Source organism: Puma concolor, chromosome A1, assembly GCF_028749965.1.
Source record: "Puma concolor isolate L17-30 chromosome A1, mPumCon1.1.hap2, whole genome shotgun sequence".
NCBI classification, from domain to species: domain Eukaryota; kingdom Metazoa; phylum Chordata; class Mammalia; order Carnivora; family Felidae; genus Puma; species Puma concolor.
In genome coordinates, this window is record NC_141667.1 from 150,314,760 (window position 1) to 150,338,551 (window position 23,792).

General features: G+C 42.0%; 1 protein-coding gene and 1 long non-coding RNA gene across 7 annotated transcripts; one reads left to right on the plus strand and one right to left on the minus strand.

Moving 5' to 3' along the window:
• Positions 1 to 1,951: 1,951 nt before the first annotated feature.
• HNRNPH1 (heterogeneous nuclear ribonucleoprotein H1) lies at positions 1,952 to 11,247 on the minus strand. 6 transcript variants are annotated; one of them, XM_086706136.1, is made up of 14 exons: positions 11,114 to 11,246; positions 10,503 to 10,631; positions 8,973 to 9,128; positions 8,617 to 8,760; positions 6,986 to 7,124; positions 5,856 to 6,034; positions 5,703 to 5,774; positions 5,513 to 5,646; positions 5,234 to 5,369; positions 4,765 to 4,824; positions 4,583 to 4,672; positions 3,827 to 3,919; positions 3,304 to 3,353; positions 1,952 to 2,703 (listed from the first exon to the last, which is right to left on the minus strand). In XM_086706136.1, exons 2-13 carry the CDS (start codon positions 10,597 to 10,599, stop codon positions 3,304 to 3,306), a joined length of 1,350 nt encoding a protein of 449 aa, XP_086562262.1. In that variant the 5' UTR covers positions 10,600 to 10,631; positions 11,114 to 11,246; the 3' UTR covers positions 1,952 to 2,703. The 6 variants fall into 6 exon arrangements, with proteins under 6 accessions (XP_086562262.1, XP_086562248.1, XP_086562264.1 ...); XM_086706122.1 differs by lacking the exon at positions 3,304 to 3,353; XM_086706138.1 differs by lacking the exon at positions 4,583 to 4,672 and having other exon boundaries at positions 4,735 to 4,824.
• Positions 11,248 to 11,871: 624 nt separating this feature from the next.
• LOC147584550 (uncharacterized) lies at positions 11,872 to 16,728 on the plus strand. Its single transcript, XR_015251030.1, has 2 exons — positions 11,872 to 12,007; positions 16,021 to 16,728. It is a non-coding gene; the product is annotated as an uncharacterized LOC147584550 (long non-coding RNA).
• Positions 16,729 to 23,792: the final 7,064 nt, after the last annotated feature.

Here is a 23,792-nt window from a genome sequence, read left to right on the forward strand (position 1 = left end):
CTTTCCCCATAAGTCCCCTGGCCTGCTTAGCTGTCCAGCTCCTGCTCGAGGCCCTGGCTCTCCCTCTTCTTCCTGGGCTCTTACCCTGCAGAAAGTTCCCCACAGGCTGGCTCAGATTCCGTATGTGCTGCTCCCTTAAACACATCTGTGGGGTTGGGAAGTTGGGGGGGGGGCAGGGGGAAGAGATCTGGGCAGCTCTGCAAGATTGGGTCGATACACACGCCCAGCTCCAGAGCAACATTCCTTCGGAGCTGCAGGTTCTCACATCCTATCAGGAAGTACGATGGCAGCGAAAGCAGCTGCCAAGAGGGACGCTTCATCTGAGCAGCTTTTTAGTAAAATCTCCAGCACTCAGCTGTTCCCGTAATGCTTACATCCTGAACTATACTCCACACTGGTCTGGCATCAGAGCGGTACCCAGTTTTCAGTGCACCCAATTTGGATTCCAGCTCACTGGGGAGCCTCGGGCTCATCATCACCTCACTTATGGGCTCTCATCTGCCCACACAGAAAATACACCTGACTCCTGTTTTGACCACTAAGTAGAATGTTCCCCCTCTCCACCCAACAAGCAAGATACTGAGGCATTATTCAAAGGACCCTTTTGCCAGTTACCAAATATTTAGTTGCAGTGAGATAACTTTTCTATCCATGCCACATCAAATATGCACCTGAACTTTGGAATCCTCAGGCTGTGGTGGGGTGACCTTCCTAACCCGGGCAATTAGGGACAGTGGTCTAAGGCAATGCTTCTCAAGCTTAAATGCACAGGTTAATTAGCCAGGAAGGGTGTCCTGTTAGAATGCCACCTCCCAACAGCACCTGGAGGTTCTGGTCTAACAAGCACCCAGGTGGTTTTGGTTCAAGTCCATGGAACACAAGGTTCCAAAGAACCAGGATGGTGGGTTAAATACTCCCTTTTCAAAAGCCAAATGGTTCTGGATTAGCTTAGCCTTACTCCCGCCGTCCCCTTTACCTCCAAAGAGCCTTTACTCAACAAAGACATTCCTTACGTAAAACAACTTAAAGAGCCAGACAAGCAACCTTCCTTGAGCCTTCTCATTAATGGGTCAGTTCCACAGACACTGAATAACTCAGCCAAGATGCTAGGGGCAGTGTGAAGTCCAGAACACAGCAGAAGCTCAAGGCTGCCTCCCCTGCAAATTATTTCTCTAAACCTGAAGACAGGCTAAGGATTCCAAGAACACTTGTGTGCCCCAGGCTGATGGCAAGTTGTTCCCCTCCACCATGTGGGATAGCACCATCCTCCACAGAGGGGATGCAGCACAATACATCCGCAGGGCCTTTTGCACACGTTTGTGCAATGCTGCCATCTACAGATGCTTAGAAACACCTAGGATTGTAACCAAACCTCACCCAAGATGAAAAGAGATTTTCAGCACTGACACAAGTGGCTTCAAATCCTCAATTTGGCTTAAGCGGAGTCTGCAGTGTTAAGCATGTACTAAAGGAATTTTGAGACAATCACACCTTTAAGAGAGCTAGCTCCTTCTAGAAGACTTCCCGTACCCCACATAAGCAAAAACTCAAGAGATGCCATCAGAGTGGGATGGGTGGCTGCTGGTCAGCCACCCGCCACCCCTGGCACTTCCTTCTTAGCCATGCCTGCTGCAGGCCTCCGCGAACATGCAGAACATGCAGTGAGCACTTCTGCCTCTCCATGTTTTACGCAAGCGCTTAGCGAGTCAGAGGCAGCTCAGGTTAGGTCCTACGCAGCCAGGCCAAACACACAGCCCTTCCACAAGGGCCCCACAAGCTAGATTTACCTTCAGTTGCACTGGAGGGAAGTCTGACGACATCTACACAACAGCCTCAACTGCCGAGCCTCTCTGCCACAGCCAAAGATGTGAGCCACTCTCACCTACGCCCCGGGCAGGAATAGAGCACCAAGAAACAGTCCACATGACACTGAAGTATAGACAAGACAAAGTGCAGTTTTTAAAAGGAAGATTTATTTGACAAGTTTCACTTAGCGCAATATACCTAAAAGGAAATCACAATACAATGAAAGATTTAAATCAAGGCCTCAGAATTTCATACAAACACCAAGACCAAAATCCTAAAGTATTGGTATTGCGTCTCAAATTTCCCCCATTAACTTAAAAAAAAAAAAAAAAAAAAAACTTACGTGCCTTAGAGGTTATTAAATGAAACTAGAATTAACAAACATGCCAAATGTTTTCACTTTTAATTGTAGACACAGCTCCTATATTGAGTTTTACAAAAAAAAGGCATGTCTTTCAACATGCATCCAAACAGTGTTCAATGTAATGTGGTATAAGAGCAACATTTAACATAATTCAACTGCTTTAACCTAAATACACTTACTGCTTAAGTACATCCTACTATATAACTAGAGAAAAGCTGAAAATTGTTTAACAGTTATAGTTTACTCGGTTGTTACATCCTAGATGAAAGTTTGTGTTCAAAAATACTGAACCTTAAGTCTTTAAAACAATCCTGATTTCCACTTAGAGTAAGCATAAATCACAAGCTTGTATTGCAAAACTGTTAAACTTTTTTCTTTAAAAAATGTTGACCAAGAGTCTGTGATCAGGATCAATTACATTCCCCATCCACCACTCATACTGGACATGCTAGACATCCCTCCCATTCCGTTCACTCCCATAGATGCACGGCTTCCACTACTGTAGTAGCTGCTGTTCACTGCTCCTTGGCTGCCTGCAAAGAGATCAATATTACAAGTCAGGAGAATTATCAGATTATCAGTCAAATAAAATATAGCATTCCAAGAAAAAGTTTAAAAAGTATACGAGTACAAATGGCTGCTGTCCAAGTGGCGAGAAGCATGTTTGGGAAAGGGGACTCCCGACTCCAAACAAGTCTCAATTAACCCCTTTTCTCTGCAGTACCAACTTGCCAGACTCTCGTGCTACCATTTAATTGGATGCTTCAGGATCAACATAGAAAATTAAGTTTAAAGGAAAACTAGTGTTTTTCAAAAATTGCAAAATTACTTCATGTTGTTTTTAAAGCTAAACAAGGCATTTTAAAAAAAAAATTTTACCATAAACATTCACAATGTGTCCATCGAATGGCATATATGAATAGGGAGGACAGGGGCAGTCTCTTGCTTTTCCTATTCATGGTGGGCAGGAAGTGAGACGACAAAAGTTGGACTAAAGGCAACTCACTGTGCCCAAAATGGCAGCCTCCATGGAGTTAAGTCAGAGCCATTGACTGCTATAGAAATAGTGTTATTACAACATATCAGTATTTGCTATTGGGAATTTAAATTATATTTTTTGAGAAAATATTTACCTATGCAATGTTTGATTGAAAATCACTGGAGTTTTCCTGTAAAACTTGGTCTGCAAAAGGATTTTGTAGGGTAAGACTATAATACCAAAATCACCATTCTTTAGACCAATTGAAAAAAAAAATCAAATAAAAGCAATCCTAGGATAAAACTGACTAGTAAATACGGTCCTGAACCCAACCACCATTCTACTTTATAAAATTCTCCCTCCATCTAAAATGGATTTAATGCTAACGAAAAGACAGAAAAAAAAAAAAAAAAAAAGATGAACAATTTTTTTAATAAATGGAGGCAGATGTTTTCTGGCTCGACATTATTCCAAGTTGCAATGACTAATAATTTATACAACACTTCCCCCTCCCAAAGATTGGTTCTGAAAATTAAGCTATTAAAAGAACAAGTTACATTTGGATCAAAAGCATATTATTTATTAACCCCAATTTCACCAAAAAGAAGCCTGCATATTCCCCCAACTAAAGAAACCTGCCTAAAACTTATCTCAAGTATACAGAAAAACACACTTACCATATCCACTCATGCTGCTCTGGCCGCCATAGCCGCCTCCATAACCACCACTCAGCTGCTGACTGGCTGGGCCACCATAACTGGACTGGTTTGCTGTTAAGTTAAGAGAACATTAGAACCTTGTGCCATATGTAATGTGGTACCTGGTGGTACCGGGCTTGTAATTCTAAATCTATGATTTTCCAGTTTTGATTTTATATTACTATAATCCTCTGTCTCCTTCTGCCTATTGCCTATGACCAAAACTACCTATCCATCGTATGAACTAGTCAAACATTTATAAACCAAAAGGCCAACAGTATGCACATCAGCAGGACTAAATGCACATGATTCCATAAAGTAGAGGCATTTTGAGAAGACCTTAAGATACTGCTTAACTGGATTTAGTGGGGTTTTACCCCATAATTTATACAGTAAGGTTATATGAATACACAGGTATAACTGAACACCTAATTATGCCCAACTATGCCCAAGAATTTATTGATCCTGTGATTTTTAGTTAATTTTTAGACTTATACTTCATAAAGACAACTGAGCTAATTTCTGCCATCCCCTCCCCCAAAAGTACTTAAAACTAGTCATCTAAACAGTTTTTACATTAACTCACAAGGATTTAAATAAGCCAGACAAAATTCAAATTGAAAACTCTTTGCCTAACTTAATTATGCTAAACTCATTAAAATATAAATTAACTTAACTTATATAATCGACTTATATAGATATGTTTTGGTTTTTAAAAAAACTAACGATATTTACACAAGCCCATGCCTCCCATCATTTGGCTACCATAAGCACCACCGCTTGCTCCTGCTGTAGAATTCAAGAAGAGTTCTACATATCTGTGTTCTGAAATGAGAGAAAAGGCATACAAGGTTAGCTTAAAAAAAAGACACTAAAGTGATATTTACACAAACCCATGCCTCCTAGCATTTGGCTACCGTAAGCACCACCGCTTGCTCCTGCTGTAGAATTCAAGAAGAGTTCTACATATCTGTGTTCTGAAATGAGAAAAAAAAAAGTTTGAAAGTGTTTGTTGGTGAAAGAAAGAGAGAGAAGCACTTTTAAGTTCTTAAACAAGTAGATCTGTGAACTTCAAATACTTTTGGTAAAAAAAAAAAAAGTCTAGCTGCTTCTCAGGCAATTAATTGGACTATGCACATTTCAAAAACCAGCCTTTTGATTTAAACATTCATCTAAATTAAGTCAATTAAGGCTATAATTCAAGTCCATGTTCTCATCACAAACCCCTTCCAATCCCACTAAACCCACATTTTTTAAACACAAACCAAAGAACTAACTCATTATCAGACCGAATTTCTCATACATCCCTACTATTTCTCTATCACAAACACTGGTCACTCAACCATCTGTAGAGACCCCCGGCCAAGACACTTAAATCTCACTTACGCATATTTGCTTTGTCTTTTGACATAGCTGCCACAGCATCTTCGTGAGTTGCAAACTCGACATCTGCTTCACCGGTTACTCTGCCATCAGGACCAATTTCAATGTGTACTCTCACAGGGTTCAGCGGTGAAAAGAACTAAATATAAGTATTTCAGAGAGTAAGTCAAATCTCTATTGTTAGAAAACACAAATTTATACCGTACTGTTTCACTTAGACTAAGAACCAAGTTTTTAATGCTCTCCTGAAATAGACAACCTGTAAATTTATCTTACACTTACATTATAAATGTCGTTCTCAGTAGCTCTGTAAGGTAATCCCCGCATGTGTACACAATGTCCTGTTGTGCTCTGGAAAGTAGAGCCACCATCCCCATATCTGTGATCAGACATTCCTGAAAAACAATAATTGAGGTCTAGATGGACAAGAGTGTAAGTATCCTTTAGTTGAGAAATTCAATTCTTACCTTACCTCTTCCAAATCTATCTGACCCAAATCCATAGCCATCATTATATCCATTATAATCATCATAGCCTCCATAACCTGGAAGACAAGAAGTACAATCAATCAAATGAAAACAGTTACACAAACAACAGACCCTGTGATATCTGCATATTGACGTACCTCCTCCATAAGCACCACGTCTCATCCGTTCAAAGCCAGCTCCCCTGCCAATGCTGTTATACCCTCTGCCAGCTCCAGGTCTGTCATAGGGACCTGGCCGCTGCATGGCCATAAGCTTTCGTGGTGGATCATAGTGAGTTCTAACTTCAGCTCGACTGCTCTTAAAGATTTCGATATACCTAAAGCATTGTTCACGAAGGAAAGGGATGGGGAAGGGAGAAAAAACATTAGTTCATTTCATACAGGTATTTAGTTACACAAGAAAACAATGTAGTCATAGCCATGAAACTGACTAATATTTAAAGCCAGATTTCTTATATTTGCATAGGCAATGACCAGAAATTCACTCAATTGTAAGATTTAATGTAAATTGTATTTATAGATTATAACTCACTCCTCTGAGGCAGAGAGCCCAACCTTAGGGGTAGAGAGGAGTACTACAAATAAATGTTTTAGGAGGGAAAGAATTCCACTCAACTTTCAACATTTCATGTCTTAAATCCATTGGCATCATGTATAGCAAGTGGGCTAAAAAGCCAGCCTCCACCAACAGTCTAGCCCACACTACACATTTTCTTTCGCCAATAATACCCCAGGCCTATGCTTTTAGTAGAAATCAGCATAGGTAAGCGCATGCTTCAATGAAAAATAGTCACAAGCAAAGAGAATAAAACCTTTTGTGACAATTTCTTGAAAGCTATGCTTATTAATACATATGCAGAATATTTATACAGCAAGAAAAAGTTTGTTGCATTTCAACTTTAAAAACAAGATCAGAAAGTATCACATTTTCTTATGGTAATATTAATTTACTAGGTGGGTGTTATTACAGCTAAAGCCAGGTTTGCATTAACATTTTTTAAAGCCATAGTCTCTCAACTCTATTGATTAGAATTAGGAATCTTGGAATCTTACAGTATTGTAAGGGAGACCAAATTAACTGGGGACAATTTTAAAACCTAAACTTTAATCTGAATGCTTTACGGGACTTTAATATAGGGAATTTGAAAATTGTGGCAAAACATCAATTGGGACTAGAAAATAGGTTTCTTTCTTCTAAGCAGAGAGAATATGGATTTAATTGTTTACCATAAGAAAAGTGACAAATCCAACCAACCATCCATCCCCACCTGTGCCCTATTCTTTCCTTGTGTTTCTTTAGAGCCTTTTCAGCTATTTCCTGTGAAGCAAACTGCACGAAGGCCTCCCCCGTACTCCTCCCCTGGAAGTCCACCGGCAATGTTATCCCATTTGGCACGATTTCCAACCCTTCAACCCAAGGACAAATAACCCCAGTAGGGGGGCAATATTAACATCACAAGCCCAGAAATGATTCTTCTTATAGCTTTAAATAAACCAGAATTTTAACTTTAGGTGAACGGTATGCTTTCAACAAGTACTTTTTTACATATGCATTGTAATATGAAGTTCCATTATTACAAAGTATAACTCAATTCTTAACACACCCCATGGCACAGTATGTAAGAAAAAAACTTGGAACACAGGATGCATTAAGAATTCAACAATTAACACTCTAATCTATGCAAATTAATGTTGAGAATTACACAAGAATTTAATAAAGTTTCAAGCATTAAATACAACAGTTACTATACTTAAAACACCTTTTACCTCAATTTATATTTCAATGTTCTAAGTTAGTGGAACTTCAACTTTTAAAAAAAATTACACATTTAAACATTTCATATACAAATTGAAACATTGCTTAAGTCATATAATTGACAAACATACAATCTAAACTTTTCAACAAACAACTGATCTACACAGCACAATCATGCACTCTTATGCTCTAACAGTAGTATGATTCACTTCTGGAAATTCCGTCTATGAAAAATCCTTTCCGTGGATACATTCCCAAGCTTACAAAAAGGGCTTAAAGCACTTTCCTAGAAGATATGAAATTATGTTCATATTTAACGTTGACAGATAGCATTCAATTCTCACCAATTTAGACAAAAACAATCAAAGCAGACTTGATTTCAAGAATTCTGGCAAAATATTAGGACTTGATACATATCTAAGTCAAGATTTTCATACATACTATACTGAACCATGAAAGGATTTCTTAATTCCACTTATCACATGAGTATTAAAATAGTACTTAAAATATATGATCTAACATTCTTCTACACATGCAATTTTACCAGCTCTTCAGCATAAAAACATTCAAATACTTTAGGCCCAGAACAGTTTCAAAATACTTTATTTCAGACAATGAGACTACATTCAAACTACTCTTACATTAGATTTTAATTAAGTTCATAATTCCCTGGCTACAACAACCAGTTGCTTCCGTATTTTTTTTTCCCCACTAAGAGTTAGGCCATTAGAGACGTTTCTGGGCCCATGACCCAATTTGTCTTAAAACATAGGCACTTGCCATAAATCACAACCACCTAACTCAAACTAATCTAATGTTAAGGGATCTTACCTTTAACTTGAAGTACTTTGCTGAACAGCATTGTGAGGAAGTAGTTAAGCTGTTGAGGACAATCCTCAAAGATCTACTCTGAACTACAATACTAAATATAGGCAAAGTTAGCATTTTCAAAGTACTTAATTTCCACCTTTAAGATGGGCTTAAATTATTTGAAGGTCTCCAGGAAGAAGAAAACATTTAATTCACCTGTATATACTCACACCTGTTTAAATATCTAAGCTACTCAACTTTAAGGTCTATTAAATCACATGTTGCCAGAAGCTAGCCAGAACTCACTGCTCAGCAACAAACACAACTACATACCTGAGAAGAACTGAACAATTTCTTCCTTGCTACATCCAAAGGGGAGTCCTCTAAGCCGTACAAAGCCATCATTGGCCGTGTCAGGACTATTTGGACCAGTATGCTTCAACACCCAATCCATTTCAACGTTGTTTGACTTGAATACTGAAAGAGGTGCTTAGAATTAGTCAATTTTGGAAAGTCAGAGAACAAAGTTCAGACTTCCTGGGTCTTTAGATAATCTAGGAAGAGCTGCCATAAACTCCCTTAGATGACCATTTCCATGCGGTCAAATACCTAAAATTCAGAAGGGGTAAGATAGAGCTCTATGTGTTTAATGTTTTTATTTACTGTTACTAGGGCAACATAAATCAAACCTTCAACATATCTGTGTCCCATAGTTTCTCTGTCTTTTTTCAGGGCCAATTTGACTTCATCTTCTGATTCAAGTTCAACAAAAGCCTCGCCACTCGGTCTGCCTTCTCTGGTGTAGATGAAACGAATACCTTGAGCCCCATTTTGAATTTTGCAGTCTGGAAAGAAAACAACCGTTAATACAGAATTTAAAACTAAAAACAAAAAAAAACAAAAACAAAAACAAAAAAAAACAAAAACAAAAAAAAAAACCACCTCTGGGTGATACAGATGAAACGCCTATTCATGCTCCGCTACAAACAGAGCTTTTGCAAAGCCTAGAATGAGCAATATTACCAAATCCCAGAGCCGCTTTCTAGAACTTAAGCCGTTAACTTCTCCCAAACTTCCTTACTCCCTAGATTATACATTACCTCAAGAAAACCCAAAATCCAAACAGTTTAACAAAATTGATTTCCAAGTCTTCTCCATTGAACATCCTTTGAAACCCCTCATAAAATAAGTCTGGACTTTGATTTTATGGCATTTTCTGGGTACTGTTTCAAGTTTTGGTCCAGGGCACTTGGTTTTACCTTACTAGCAGCAACATTACAATTTCTCCTGTGAATCCAAATTTGCAGGGCCAATACTCACCTAAGTGGGGATCAATGTTAGCAAGCTAAAATGCTCCAAGTTGCACAGCTGAAGCCAAACTCAGTCTTGCTCACCGCAAGGTGGCTTCCAGTGTACTTGGTTCTCGTTTTACAGGTCGTTTTCCGTTACCCAGGCTAAATTCAGACAGTAAGTCAATACTACAAGTGTCCTTCCAAAACCTGTAAATTTCTTCCAAATATATCTTTATCAGCCTAAACTCACACTAGCAATGAGAACAAGGACATTCTAGTAGAAATTATTCAGAAAACCTACATACTGGAAAAGAGCTACACAGACAAGTAAATTTCCCTGGGCTTCAGTGTCCTCAACTGTAAAGTGAGCCAGATCAAGAACTAGAATGAGCAAGAACTCGTCACAATTACCAAATCTTGATTTGGAAAATTGTCTGAAATTAACAAGTGACATTTTAACTTTCTGAAGTCAAATACCCTGCTTCAAGAACATACCAAAATTGGGAGTAAGTTGTTACACTTCAAGGTTTTGCAAAATGTTAGTATTGTTTGCCCAGCAACTGGGCAATTTTCTCAAGATGAAGAGAGAAATCCCCTTTATCCTTTCGAAAAGATAGCCGTAGAAGACTAGTGCTTAAACGTAGGTAAAGCAAACAACAAAAAAAAAAAAAAAAAAAAAAAAATCAGCCAGAGAGGCCGCACTCCCCCCAAGTGGACTCGGAGGGCGGGCGGGGCTTTCGCAATTTCCATTGCGTAACAGAGGCCGGCGGGGCGCGAGCAGCCCAGAGGGAACGGCTGCCGCCCGCGCCCCGCCAGGGGGCGCCCCAGGCCCGGCCCGCCCCGCCCCGCCCTGGCCCGACCGCCTCACAGCCCGCCTGCCCGTCCGCCGGCTCCGGCCCCGAACTCCCGCCTCCGCTTCAAACTCACCAGAAAAAAAACGCTGCACTTCGTCTGCTGAGCAAGACCAAGGCAAGCCCCGGACCTTCACCACGAATCCCTCTCCGCCTTCGGTGCCCAACATCATTGTCTCTTAGTGGGTCCTGGCGTCCAAACAGACTGCAAGGCGAGGGATGAACGTCAGAACAGGGAATTGTTAAAATTCAACAGCCCTCCGCCCTCGAGGCGCCCGACGGTCCGCGGCGCCCGAGTATGAGGCGAGCCCGTGCAGACGCCCGAAACCCAGCAATTCCAAAACCAACACCTCTTTGGCCAACGGCCGGGAGCCCGAAGCCGCTGTGGGCACCAAGTACCGGTGCCCCAAGCCGAGGGGGCCCTGGCCTAGCGCCAGCGTGCAGGCAAGGAAATGGCGGCGGCCGCTTCCGCTCCGCCTCCTCCGACATCTCACACAATAGAGTCGACGCGGCCTGCAGGCCTCGGCGGCCCCGCCGCTACTCGGCGAATTACTTCTGGCTTCTAGTTGCAGCCCGCACCTTGCCAGGGCCCCACAGGCACTACCGAGGGCTAGGGATAAGCAGTCCTCGAAAAAATGACATCCTCGGGGGCCGCTGGGTAGCAAACACAGAACGACACTCACCTACCTGAACACACGACTTCGGCGTGGCTGAGAAGAAATGGCCAGCGGGCGCCTGCGCAACCTAAATAAGGCCCTTTGAACAAGCTCTGCGCACGCGCAGCTAGGTGCCCGCACCGCCCCCTTGCGTCACACAGAGCTCAGACGCATGCGTAATTTCATGAACGGGCCTCCCTCTAGGCAACGTATGATTGTGCGCACGCGTTTTGGGCTCATTCCCCCTCCCACCTCCATAAACCCGCCGGGCTTTCTTGCGCCTGCGCCATTCCGCGGTTATTGAACTTCGAGCCTCTGCCGTTTATGATTTAGTTTCATGCGCATGCGTCTTCCTTCAAACAGTTCTGTCCCCTTACCCGCCAGAGTGGGGGAGGGGAATGGCGGCAATCCGTTCCCTGTAGTAATCATATGAAAGGCCGTCCCGAGATCTGGGGTGTGGTGCGGTGGCTACGTTCCTACCCCTACTCTAGCCTATTATCCGCGCTCCGGGCTGACCTGAAGGGACAGCCGCTCCCCGCCCTGGCGCCGCCTATACCCGTTTTCTCTCTAGAACCAGCCTATGACCACCTGGGCCTCTCCTGGGGGCTGCGACACCGGAAGCATGTCCAAGGCTTATGTGCCTCCACTCCCCTTACCTGCCACCGTCGGGCCTGAGGCCCGGACCCGCGCGGGGTCTCCTGCGCGTACCTCAGTCCCGTACCTGGCTTTTGCCCTAACGAACTCGCACCCCCGCGACCCTTCCCCCCTTCCCCCCCCCCCCCCCTGCGGCGCCCAGTAGGCAGGTACTGAACGCCGCGGGGCGCTGCCACGAGAAAGGGTGGCCGGAAGCCGTGTCCCACTGCACTTCATCAGCGCCGGACTCGGCTCTCCGGAGCAGGTTCCTGCTTAATTCTTCCAAGGATAAGTGGGTACTATTAAGTCCCTTTCCCCGGTGGAGACGCCGGGTCACCCCATGTGAGCATATGGCACAAGATGAGTGGTGTTCCTGGTCCCCACCAGCACTGCAGGGAACTTACCTGCCTGTCCTCTCCACCTCAGACCTACGGACGCAGGCCATAAACAAGTTAGCAATAAGGTAGTGTTGGACAGTTAGTGAAGGCCTCTCTGAATGCCACCATGAAAGGATTTGGGCGAAATCCTTGGGCGAAAGTTTGTTCCTGCCCAAGTGTAATAATCTGGAAGCCGCATCCAGTTTTGACAGGTTTGAGAAAACTAGAGATTCATCAATGGAGTAAAGGGGGACAATGATCCAAGATAGGATCCCAGAGGTAGGGTGATCCTGACGGGCCATTTAGGTCTTGGCAAGGGTGTTCCAAGTGCGAGGGGAAGGCATGAGCAGATCTTCAACAGGGAGCAATACAAGCTGTTGGTAAAGGAAAATTCCATGGCTAGGAGTGAGAGGGACACAGAACACGCAGGGTGAATAATGCTGCCTGCCCTCAAATGAAAACAGAGCTAGAGGAAATGGCATTTTGGCTGAAGTCACCAAGACGTGGGACTCCCAAATCTTCCAGACAGGAGGTCTATTTCTGGGTGGTTCACAAGTAAGGAAAACTTTTTTTTTGCTTTTGAGATTTTTTAAAATGTTTTACTTATTTTTGAGATAGAAAGAGAGCATGAGCAGGGGAGGGGCAGAGAGAAAGGGAGACACAGAATCTGAAGCAGGCTCCAGGCTCTGAGCTGTCAGCACAGAGCCTGACGCGGGGCTCAAACTCACAGAGTGTGAGATCATGACCTGAGCTGAAGTCGGACGCTTAACCGACTGAGCCACCCAGGCGCCCCCATTTTTTTTGCTTTTGGATGCTCTCTCCAGGATATCACAAAGACACTTCCCAGAGGTTTCTTATAATTTTTTGTTTTAATTAAGGTATAATTAACATCCGGAGGTGTCGTCTTAATAGGTTACAGCGTTTGAGAGTTCAGGTCTTATTAAATGACCAAAGAACACTCGTTTATGATCAGATGAGGGAAAACCCCTGATCTCCTTGGTAGTGCATTTAAAAAAATCATGTTTCTACCTTTTAACAATATGGCCACACTTCTAAGATGTTTATTTTTCCTAGTTTTTTTCCTACAGTTTCCTGTGATTTTCTCCCATAATAAGAATGTGGGTGCCTGGATGGCTTAGTCAGTGGAGCATGCAACTTTTGATCTTGGCATTGTGGGTTTGAGCCCCACATAAGGTGTAGAGGTACTTAAAAATCCTTTAAAAAAATCAATGTAATGTATCATTATCACAGAAAGACTTGATCATTTCTGTAGGGTAAATTTCTAGAAGTAAAATTATTTAATGAAAGGATCTGAGTCTTTTGAAGGCCCCTAATAAAGGCTATAGCACTTGACAAATCCTCTCTGTGGTATGTGAGGGTTTCATATCCCTTGTTTTGCTGGCACTGAAAATTTCCTTTCCACTCATCTTTGGTGATGTAACACTGAGAAAAACCATATCTCTAATTTGCACCTGTTTGATTACTAATGAGGTAGAATAAACTTTATACATTTATAGCCAATTCCCTCTTACGTAAATTGGCAGTTTGATTGCTTTCTCCAGTGATCTTGTGGTCTTTTTAAGGCTATTAACCCTTGGTCACAGCTGCCCCAAATATCTTTCTGTTCACTTACCTTTTGCTTGTTATAGTTTTAATAAGAAATAAGGGGGGCGCCTGGGTGGCGCAGTCGTTAAGCGTCCGACTTCAGCCAGGTCACGATCTCGCGGTCCGTGAGTTCGAGCCCCGCGTCGGGCTCTGGGCTGATGGCTCAGAACCTGGAGCCTGTTTCCGATTCTGTGTCTCCCTCTCTCTCTGCCCCTCCCCCGTTCATGCTCTGTCTCTCTCTGTCCCAAAAATAAATAAACGTTGAAAAAAAAAATTTTTTTTTAAATAAATTAAAAAAAAAAAAAAGAAATAAGGAAGTTTTGGGGCACCTGGGTGGCTCAGTCAGTTAAGCATCTGACTCTTGATTTCAGTTCAGGTCTTGATCTTATACTTCATCAGATCAGATGGAGCCCTAGGTGGGCTGTGCATTTACAGTGCGGAGACTGCTTGGGATTCTCTCAAAAATAAATAAACTTTAAAAAAAAGAAATAAGGAAGTTTTTAATTTTGATGAAGTCAAAGCCATGGATACTTTCTTTTATCTTTAAGCTTAGAAAGCCCTTTCCCACACAGAGATAAAGCATGCATGTATTCATCATCTATATCTTTCATCAATTCTAAAATAATATCTTTTCACAGTTTAACCTCTCTAATATAGGGATGTGTTTTAAAAACCAGTGGCATGTTATAGTTTACTTGGCAGCATTTTTTTAGTAGTACATAAATAGTGTGTCTTAAAATTAATGACATCATAGTTTTAATAGAAACTGGTATATTCCACTTAATTTTTGTGATGACACATTGCAGCCATTAAAATTATGTCTTTATGGATTTGTTGATATTGTGAAGAAATGTGTGTGATATAATTGTATGTGGGAAAAGAACAGATTACAAAATTAGTAAGTGGTATATGGACCATGTAAAACTATATTAACGTTACATTAAAACACTGTGGCCAAAGAAATACAAATTAAAGTAAAAAACAATGCAACACCTTTCACCACTAATTTTCAAAGTAATGACTGTTAAAAAGAGTAATAATATGGGGCACCTGGGTGGCTCAATCAGTTAAGCATCCAACACCTGATCTCCGCTCAGGTGGTGATCTCAGAGTCTGTGAGTTCCAGCCCCTCATCCAGCTCCTCGCGGACAGTGTGGAGCCTGCTTGAGATTCCTCTCTCTCTGCTCCTCCTACATGCTCTCTCTCTTTCTAAACAAACAAACAAATACTATTTTAAAAAAGAGTAATAATAGAGCTGGAAAGGGAAAGAATGCAGGGAGACGCCATGCACATGCATTGCACTGCTGTTGGAATGTAAATTGGTACAGTCTGCCTGAAGGACTATTGGCAATATATATTCAAAGTCTTGAAAATATATGTCCCTTAGTGTGCCTGAGTGGCTCAGTAGGTTGAGCATCCAACTCTTGGTTTCAGCTCAGGTCATGATCTCATTGTTCTGGGATCGAGCCCATATTAGGCTCTGTGCTGACAGTGTGGAGCCTGCTTGGGATTCTGTCTCCCTCTCTCTGCCCTCCCTGCCATCTCTCTCTCTCTCAAAATAAATAAATAAACTTAAAATATATTTTTTTCGGCTGTCTCAGTCGGTAGAGCATGGGACTCTTGATGTTGGGGTGGTGAGTTTGAGCCCACTGTTGGGCGTAGAGCTTACTTTTATAAAAAATTATAAGAATGTTTATTGCAGCCTGAAATGGGGAAATCATAGAAAATAACTTTAAATGTCTATTGTTGTGTTGAATAAATTGTGGTATAGCTTTACCATACATTCTTACTTGGAGTGATATCACCTCCTAAGGGTGGCAAAAATTAGTTCTTGAGTGTGGGGGAAAGGCAAATACAATCTTTGCTACTACCATGCTTTATGGCCACCTAAAAAGATATACCATATGTCTATGCTATTAACATTTCATGTGGGGAGGCATTAAGGGGAAAGCTGTCCAAAAAGTTTCCTTTGGGTGACAATCATGAAAAAAGAAATTGAGAAAAACTTATCTCTATAATAGAATACTCCACAATGATTAAAAATGGTGATTTAGGAGTATATTTTTGAAAAGACGTTTACAATACTTGTTACGTGAAAAGCAATTCATGAAGCAATAATAGTACAGCTCAGTTTTCTGAAATATGTATAACTACACACATGTATAGAATGTGTGTGTATGTGTATGTATATACACACATACAAGGTATAATCTAAAATGTTTACAGGGACTTTGGATGGTGCCGGCGTGGGTGAATTGTCTTGTTTTGTTTTGTTTCTCGGTATTTTTCATCGTTTTAATGCTCAACACTTAACTATTTGCAGATGCAAAACTTTACAATTCTCTTAGTGGTTAGATTGAGAACGTCAGGACACGCGTTTCTCCCCATCGTCTTGGAATCTCAGCACCAGCAGCCTCCCGAACGTGCTTGCGGGCAGGGACCACACTTTGGAGCTGGACACTCAGACAGCCACGCGGGCGCAGTGGGTAGAGCCGGGGACTAGGGTCCCAAGCGCATCCCCACCTCCACGCTGCCTGGCTTTGCCCCTCCAGCTGCGCGATCCCGATTGTATTACAGGAGATCGCCTCTCCCACACCTCGTGAAGACTCCGAAACTATTCCAACCACCGTGAATTCGTATATTTGGAGCAGTATAAACAAAGGCGGAGGCGGAGCGTCCCAGGGGAGGAGCCTGCCTCTCCCAAAGGAGGGGGGTCCGCCGCAGAGCGAGGCTGGGAAAAGGGGATCCTAACACGCCCCCTTTGGTTGGCTCAGCGCACCTCCTTCAAGGCGGAATGCGACAACCGTTGGTTTTGAACTTTTTAGGTATTGACCCTGGTCTCCCAAGGCTTTAGCCTGGTCACTCACTGTGGTTGAATCCTGCAGCCAGGTGTTCAAAGTGTACTGATGGCTAACGTTATTCCTTATGTTTAAAATTTTTTAGTTGTGGTAAAATATACCTAACAAAAAAGTTACCCTTTTAGCCATTTTTAAGTGTACAACTGAATGGGATTAAATACATTCACAATGTTGTGCAAATATCACGACTATCTTTCTCCAGAACATTTTCATCTTCTCCAACTGAAATACTACCATTTAAGCACTGACTCCCCCAGTCCCCAGTGACCTCTATTCTGTCTCTAGAAATTTGCCTATTCTAGGTACCTGACATAAGTGGAATCATAGAATATTTTTTGTGTATGGTTATTTAAATCAACACAATAGTTTCAAGGTCTATCCATTAGAATAGACCTTATCAGAATTTCCTTTCTTTCTAAAACAAATGTTGTTATATGTATATACTACATCTTGTTTATCTGTTAATCCATTAATGGACATTTGAGTTGGTCCCACCTTTTAACTCTTGTGAATAGTGCTGCTTTGAACGTTGGGGGGAAAAGTATCTGTTTCATACAGATCTGGGTATCTGTATATACCCAGGAGTGGAATTGCTGGATCCTGTGTCATTCTATGTTTATCTTTTTTAATGACCACCAAACTGTTTTCCACAGAGACTGAGATATTTTACATCACCGCCGGCAATGCACAAGGCTTCCAATTTCTCCACATCTTCAGCAACACTAGTTATTTCCTAGTTGTTTTTGGTTTTAGTTTTTTACAGTAGCTGTCAAGGAGTGTGAAGTGGTGTCTCCCCGTGGCGTTCATTTGCATTTCTCTAATGAACATCTCTGAAGATGTTGAGCATCTTTCTATATGCTTCGGGGCCATTTGTAGATCTCCTTTGGAGAAATGTGTGTTTAAGTTCCTTTTCTATTTTTCATTTGGTGGTAGTTGTTGTTGTTGTTTTGTCTGAGTTTTAAGGATTTTTTATATATTCTGGATATTAATCCCTTATCGAGTATATGATTTGCAAATACTCTCTCTCATTCTGTGGGTTGTCCCTTACATTTTTGAGTCTTTGTAATGTGATTTTTCCTTTCTGAAGGTTCCTTGACCCGTTGCTTACTAGCTTCTCACATATACATCCATTTCATGCATTCAATCCACCCAGACAACGTTCCAGTACATTTCATATACCGTGCTCTTGCCTGAGCACTGGAGGCATAATCACAGGAGAAAAGATCCCTGTCCTGGAAGAGCTTGCAGTTTAGTGGGGGAGGTGAACAAAAAACGAATGATTATGCAACTCAGCCAATGACTACAGATCCTGACAAGTGCTGTGCAGGACAGCAAGAGCCCCTGACATAATGTGAGGTTGGAGAAAGTTGCTGAGAAAGTGGCACTCACACTGGGATTTGACAGATGAGAGGGCCTGGTTAGGGCAGAGTGATTTGGCCAAAGCAACCCAGCTTTGAGGCTGGGGGGCCTGAAGCCAGACATGGTTCTACTGGCAGTGGGAAACCACTGAAGGCTCAAGCTGCACAGTGGAATGACCCATTTTATTTTCTCAAGGATTATTCTTGCTGCTGTGCTGCCAATAGTTTGAGAAAGGAACCCTCCTTCCTCCCCGTCCCCCACCTGACATTTGCCACATCCTGCCTGGCACCCACAGGCAGGCACCGCTCTGGCCCAGGCTCTGTCATCCCTCCATCATCTGATGAACACGGTTGATCTCCTGGGCTATCCTCTTGTCCTCTGCCTGGTCACCCTCAACCCCAGAGTGATTTCCTTTTGTCCTGCTAACAGCTTTACTGAGATATAATTCACATACCAGACAGGTTTTTTGTTGTTGTTGTTTTGTTTTTTATTTCAGTGTAATCACTGAGTTCTGCCACCATCATCACATTCTTTTTATTTTTTTTATTTTTTAAGTTTATTTATTTATTTATTTTTGAGAGAGAGGAGGGCAGGGCAGGGGGAGAGAGAGAGAGAGAGAGGGAGAGAGAGAATCCCAAGCAAGCTCCACACTGTTAGTACAGAACCCAAGGTGGGGCTCAAACTCACGAAACTGTGAGATCATGACCTGAGCCGAAACCGGGAGTCAGATGCTTAACCGACTGAGCCACCCAGGCGCCCCACTATCACCACGTTCTAAGTTTAGAACATTTTCATCACCCACAAAAAGAAACCCCTTACCAATTATCAGTCTGGAGCAGTCTTTGAAAACTACAAGTGAGATCATATAACTCACCCGCTTTGAATCTTTCATGGCTCTCAACGAGGTCCTGCATGATGTGACTCCTGTGTGCCTCCCATCTTCTTCTCATGGCCTCTTCACCCCCTTCCTTATGCTCCAGCCATGCTGACCTCCTTTCTGCTCTTTTCTATCGCAGGCCTTTGCAAATGGGGATTCCTCCACCCAGAGCACTGTCCCTCAAATGCTCTCATCACCAGCTCCTTCTCTGGGTCTCTGTCCATCAAATTCCTCTATTCAAATCTTTCATACCTTTTCTACACCCTGTGATCATCTTGTTTATTTACGTGATTACTGTTTCTTGGCTTTTCCCCCACACTACAATGTTGCTTATATTGCTAGCACTGGGACAGAGTGCCTGGCATGTAATAGGCATCAACAAGTAAGTGTTGGATGAGAAAAGGATTAAAGAGAAGAGGGGAAAGGACACAGGAAGGTCAGTGTCCTGGAGGGACAAAGGCACCATTCACTGAGATGGGGAGAGGGGAGAGCTGGAGGCAGGCAGAAAGGAGGGGACGTGTCAGTAGATCCATTTTGAATATATTAAATTTGAGATGCTTCCAAGATATCCAAGTGGAGGTGTCATACAAGCAGCTGGAGTCCTATGAGTCTAAAGCCAACAAGAGTAGTCTAAGCTGGATATAAAAATCTGAATGTCACTGGATATGGATGATATTTAAAGCCTCAGGGATGAATAAGGGGCTTACCCTTGAGAAGAGACACTTAGGGATTCCAACATCAGGCATCACACAAATTATAGACTGGGAGGTTGTGTCAAAGAAAGAAAAAACAAGAAAGAGGGGCACCTGGGTGGCTCTATTGGTTGAGCATTGACTTTGGCTCAGGTCATGATCTCACAGTTTGTGAGTTCGAGCCCTGCATTGGGCTCTCTGCTGTCAGGGCAGAGCCAGCTTCAAATCCTCTGTCCCCCTCTCTCTCTCTCTGCACCTCCCCCACTTGTGCTCTCTCTTTCAAAATAAATATTTAATTTTTTAAATTTCTTTTTTAATGTTTATTTATTTTTGAAAGAGAGAGACAGACAAGACAGAGAGACAGAGAGAGACACAACACAAGCAGGGGAGGGGCAGAGGGAGAGGGAGACACAGAATCCGAAGCAGAGGCTCCAGGCTTTGAGCTGTCAGCACAGAGCCCAACACGGGGCTCAAACTCATAAACCATGAGATCATGACCTGAGCTGAAGTTGGACGCTTAACCAACTGAGCCACCAAGGCGCCCCTGAAATAAACATTAAAAAGAAAGAAAGAAAGAAAGAAAGAAAGAAAGAAAGAAAGAAAGAAAGGAAAGAAAGAAAGAAAGAAAGAAAGAAAGAAAGAAAGAAAGAACAAGAAGAAAGAAAAGGGGAGGGAGGAAGGAGGGACAGGGAGTACAGTCCACAGCATCAAATTCTAGTGAGAGGACTCAGAAGATAGGGGAACAGAGGCCCTGGAATTTGGCAACATGGAAGTCACTAGTGCCTTTAGCAAGAGCAGGTTAGGTCAAATTAAAGGGGTGGAAACCAGAGCACAGTGCAGAGAAAAGTCAGGGAGGGCACATACAATACCAGCATACTCTTCCTAGAACACAATATAATGAATTTGTGTTGGTTTGAGCTACTAAGTTTGTGGTTGTTTGCTATAGCAGTAACAGGAAAGTCATTCAGGGCGTATTCTAGGAAACAAAAAGGATAATTCCTTGTCTTGTAAATCAAGGAGAAAAATCTTGTGATTATATCCATGGATACTCAGAAAGGCACTTGATGAGAAGAAAGAGAGAAAAAGAGAGAAAGGAAGAAAGAAAGACATTTGAAAGAATTCTCTATCTTTTCCTCATAAGGGCATAAATTTAAAAAGAATAGAAGAAATATACTTAAATGTAATAAAGACTATTTACCAGAACCCAAAATTGTAAAGGAAACTTAAATCAATCAATCAATCAATCAAACTAAATGGATATATCAAAGTTGTTTCTACTAAAATCTGGATCAAGACAGGGGTTATCACTCCTCTTTAAGATTGTTTTGGAAGTTCTAGGTAGACAATGCCGTTCTAACTGGTTTAAATGATTTTATTTTTTTTAAGTAATCTCTGCATCCAACGTGGGGCTCAAACTCACAACCCTGAGATCAAGAGTTGCATGCTCTACCAACTGTGCCAGCCAAGTGCTCCTAGAACTGGTTTAAATTAAAGTTCAACTGGGGGGCCCTGGGTGGCTCAGTCAGTTGAATGTCTGACTCCTGATATTGGCTCAGGTCATGATCTCACAGTTCATGGGATTGAGCCCTGAGTCAGGCTCTGTGCTAACAGTGTGGAGCCTGCTTGACATTCTCTCTCTCTCTCTCTCTCTCTCTCTCTCTCTCTCTCTCTCAAAACAAAAGAAAAAATTCCAGGGGTGCCTGGGTGGTGCAGTTGGTTAAGAAGCTGACTTTAGCTAAGGTCATGATCTCACAGTCCGTGATTTCGAGCCCCACGTTGGGCTCTGTGCTGACTGCTCAGAGCCTGGATCCTGCTTCAAATTCTGTGTCTCCCTCTCTCCCTCTGCTCCTCCCCTGCTTGTGTTCTATCTCTCTCTGTCTCTCAAAAATAAATAAATGTTAAAAAAATTCCATAATAAATATTTAAATATAAAACAATGTATTAGAAAACAGAATAAAAAAATTTGAAAAGAGAAAACAATAACATTTACATAACTGGAGTAGAAATTGCTGAGTATTAAGCCTGGAAACCGGAAAGCCAAAAGGAAAAGATATATTTGACTGTGCACAAATTTTAAATTTTCCTAGAAAAAGATATAAGAAAATATAGAAAGCAAATGATAAACTGAGAAAATATTTATAAAATATGTGAAAGACAAAGAGTCAAAAGCCCTAATATGCAATTGAGACCGGAAACCATAAAATTCTTAGAAGAAAACAGGCCATAATTTCTTTGACACGGGCCATAGAAATATTTTTCTGGATATGTCTCCTCAGGTAAGAGAAACAAAATCAAAATGTAACTATTGCAACTACACCAAAATAAAAAGGTTTTGCAGGGGCACCTGGCTGGGTCAGTCAGTGGATCATGCAACTCTTCACCTCATGGTTGTGAGTTTGAGCCCCATGTTGGGTGTAGAGACTTCTTAAAAAATAAAATAAAGGGGCGCTTGGGTGACTCAGTCGCTTAAGCGTCCAACTTCGGCTCAGGTCGAGATCTCACGGTTTGTGAGTATGAGCCCCACATCGGGCTCTGTGCTGACAGCTCAGAGCCTGGAGCCTGCTTCGGATTTTGTGTCTCCCTCTCTCTCTCTGCCCCTCTCCCACTCACGCTCTCTCTCTCTCTCTCTGTCTCTCAAAAATAAATAAATGTTAAAATTTTTTAAATTAAAAATAAATAAAAAAAGGGGCGCCTGGGTGGCGCAGTCGGTTAAGCGTCCGACTTCAGCCAGGTCACGATCTCGCGGTCCGTGAGTTCGAGCCCCGCGTCGGGCTCTGGGCTGATGGCTCAGAGCCTGGAGCCTGTTTCCGATTCTGTGTCTCCCTCTCTCTCTGCCCCTCCCCCCGTTCATGCTCTGTCTCTCTCTGTCCCAAAAATAAATAAACGTTGAAAGAAAAATTAAAAAATAAATAAATAAATAAAAATAAAATAAAATCTTTTTTTTTTTTAATTTTTTTTAACGTTTATTTATTTTTGGGACAGAGAGAGACAGAGCATGAACGGGGGGAGGGGCAGAGAGAGAGGGAGACACAGAATCGGAAACAGGCTCCAGGCTCTGAGCCATCAGCCCAGAGCCCGACGCGGGGCTCGAACTCACGGACCGCGAGATCGTGACCTGGCTGAAGTCGGACGCTTAACCGACTGCGCCACCCAGGCGCCCCTAAAATAAAATCTTAAATAAAATAAAGTAAAATCTAAACAAAACAAAACTTTTGCACAGTGAGGGACACCATCAACAAAGTGACAAGGCAACCTACCAAATGGGAGAATATACTTGCAAACGATATATTCAATGAGGAGTTAACATCCAAAATTTATAAAGAACTTATAAACCCATCACCAAAATCATCATCATCATCATCATCATCATCATCATCATCCAATTAAAAAATGGCCAGAGGCCCTCAATAGACATTTTTTAAAGAAGACATACAAACAGGCCACAAACTCATGCAAAGATACTCAACCATACTCATCATCAGGGAAATGCAAATTCAGAACCGCAATGAGCTATCACCTCACACCTGTCAGAATAAAAAAGACAAGAAATACGTGCTGGCAAGGATGTGGAGAAAAAGGAACCCATGCACTGTTGGTAGAAATGGATATTGGCACAGCCACCATGGAAAACAGTTTGGAGTTTCTTCAAAATTAAAAATAGAATTGCCACATGTTGCAGTAATCCCACTACTTGGTATTATCCCAAAGAAAACAAAACACTAGTTCAATATGACATATGCATCTCTATGTTTATTGTAGCTTTATTTAAAATAGCCAAGATATGAAAGCAACCCAAGTGTCCATTGATAGATAAATGGATAAAGAAGAGTGAGATAAATACATAAATAGATAGGTAATGGAGTACTATATTACGCAGCCATACAAAATAATGAAATCTTGCCACTTGTGACAACATGGTTGGACCTGAAGGGCATAATGCTAAGTGAAATAAACCAGAGGTAGACAAATACCATATGATTTCACTCATATGTAGGATTTAAGGAGCAAAGGAACAAGCAAAGGAAAAAAAAAAGACACAAAAAAGAAAGACTCTTAAATACAGAGAACAAAATAGTGGTTATCAGAGGGCAGAAATGTGGAGGATGGGAGAAATAGATAAAAGGGACTATACTTTTTAAAAAATTTTATTTATTTTGAGAGAGTGAGAGAGCAAGCATGTGCATGAGCAGGTGAGGGGCCGAGAGAAAGAGGGTAAGAGAGAATCCCAAGCAGGCTCCACTCTCAAAACATTGATATCATGACTTGAGCTGAAGTCAAGAGTGGGACACTTAACTGAGTGAGCCACCCA

What these genes read in the sequence shown, in the direction of transcription:
- HNRNPH1 (XM_086706122.1), bottom strand. Translation starts at nt 10,599, where the DNA reads ATGATGTTGGGCACCGAAGGCGGAGAGGGATTCGTGGTGAAGGTCCGG. An exon ending in ACGTGGTGCTTATGGAGGAG is followed by an intron (nt 5,775 to 5,855) that starts GTACGTCAATAT and finishes CTTGTCTTCCAG; the next exon opens with GTTATGGAGGCTATGATGAT. An exon ending in AAAAGACAAAGCAAATATGC is followed by an intron (nt 4,825 to 5,233) that starts GTAAGTGAGATT and finishes TTCTCATTTCAG; the next exon opens with AACACAGATATGTAGAACTC.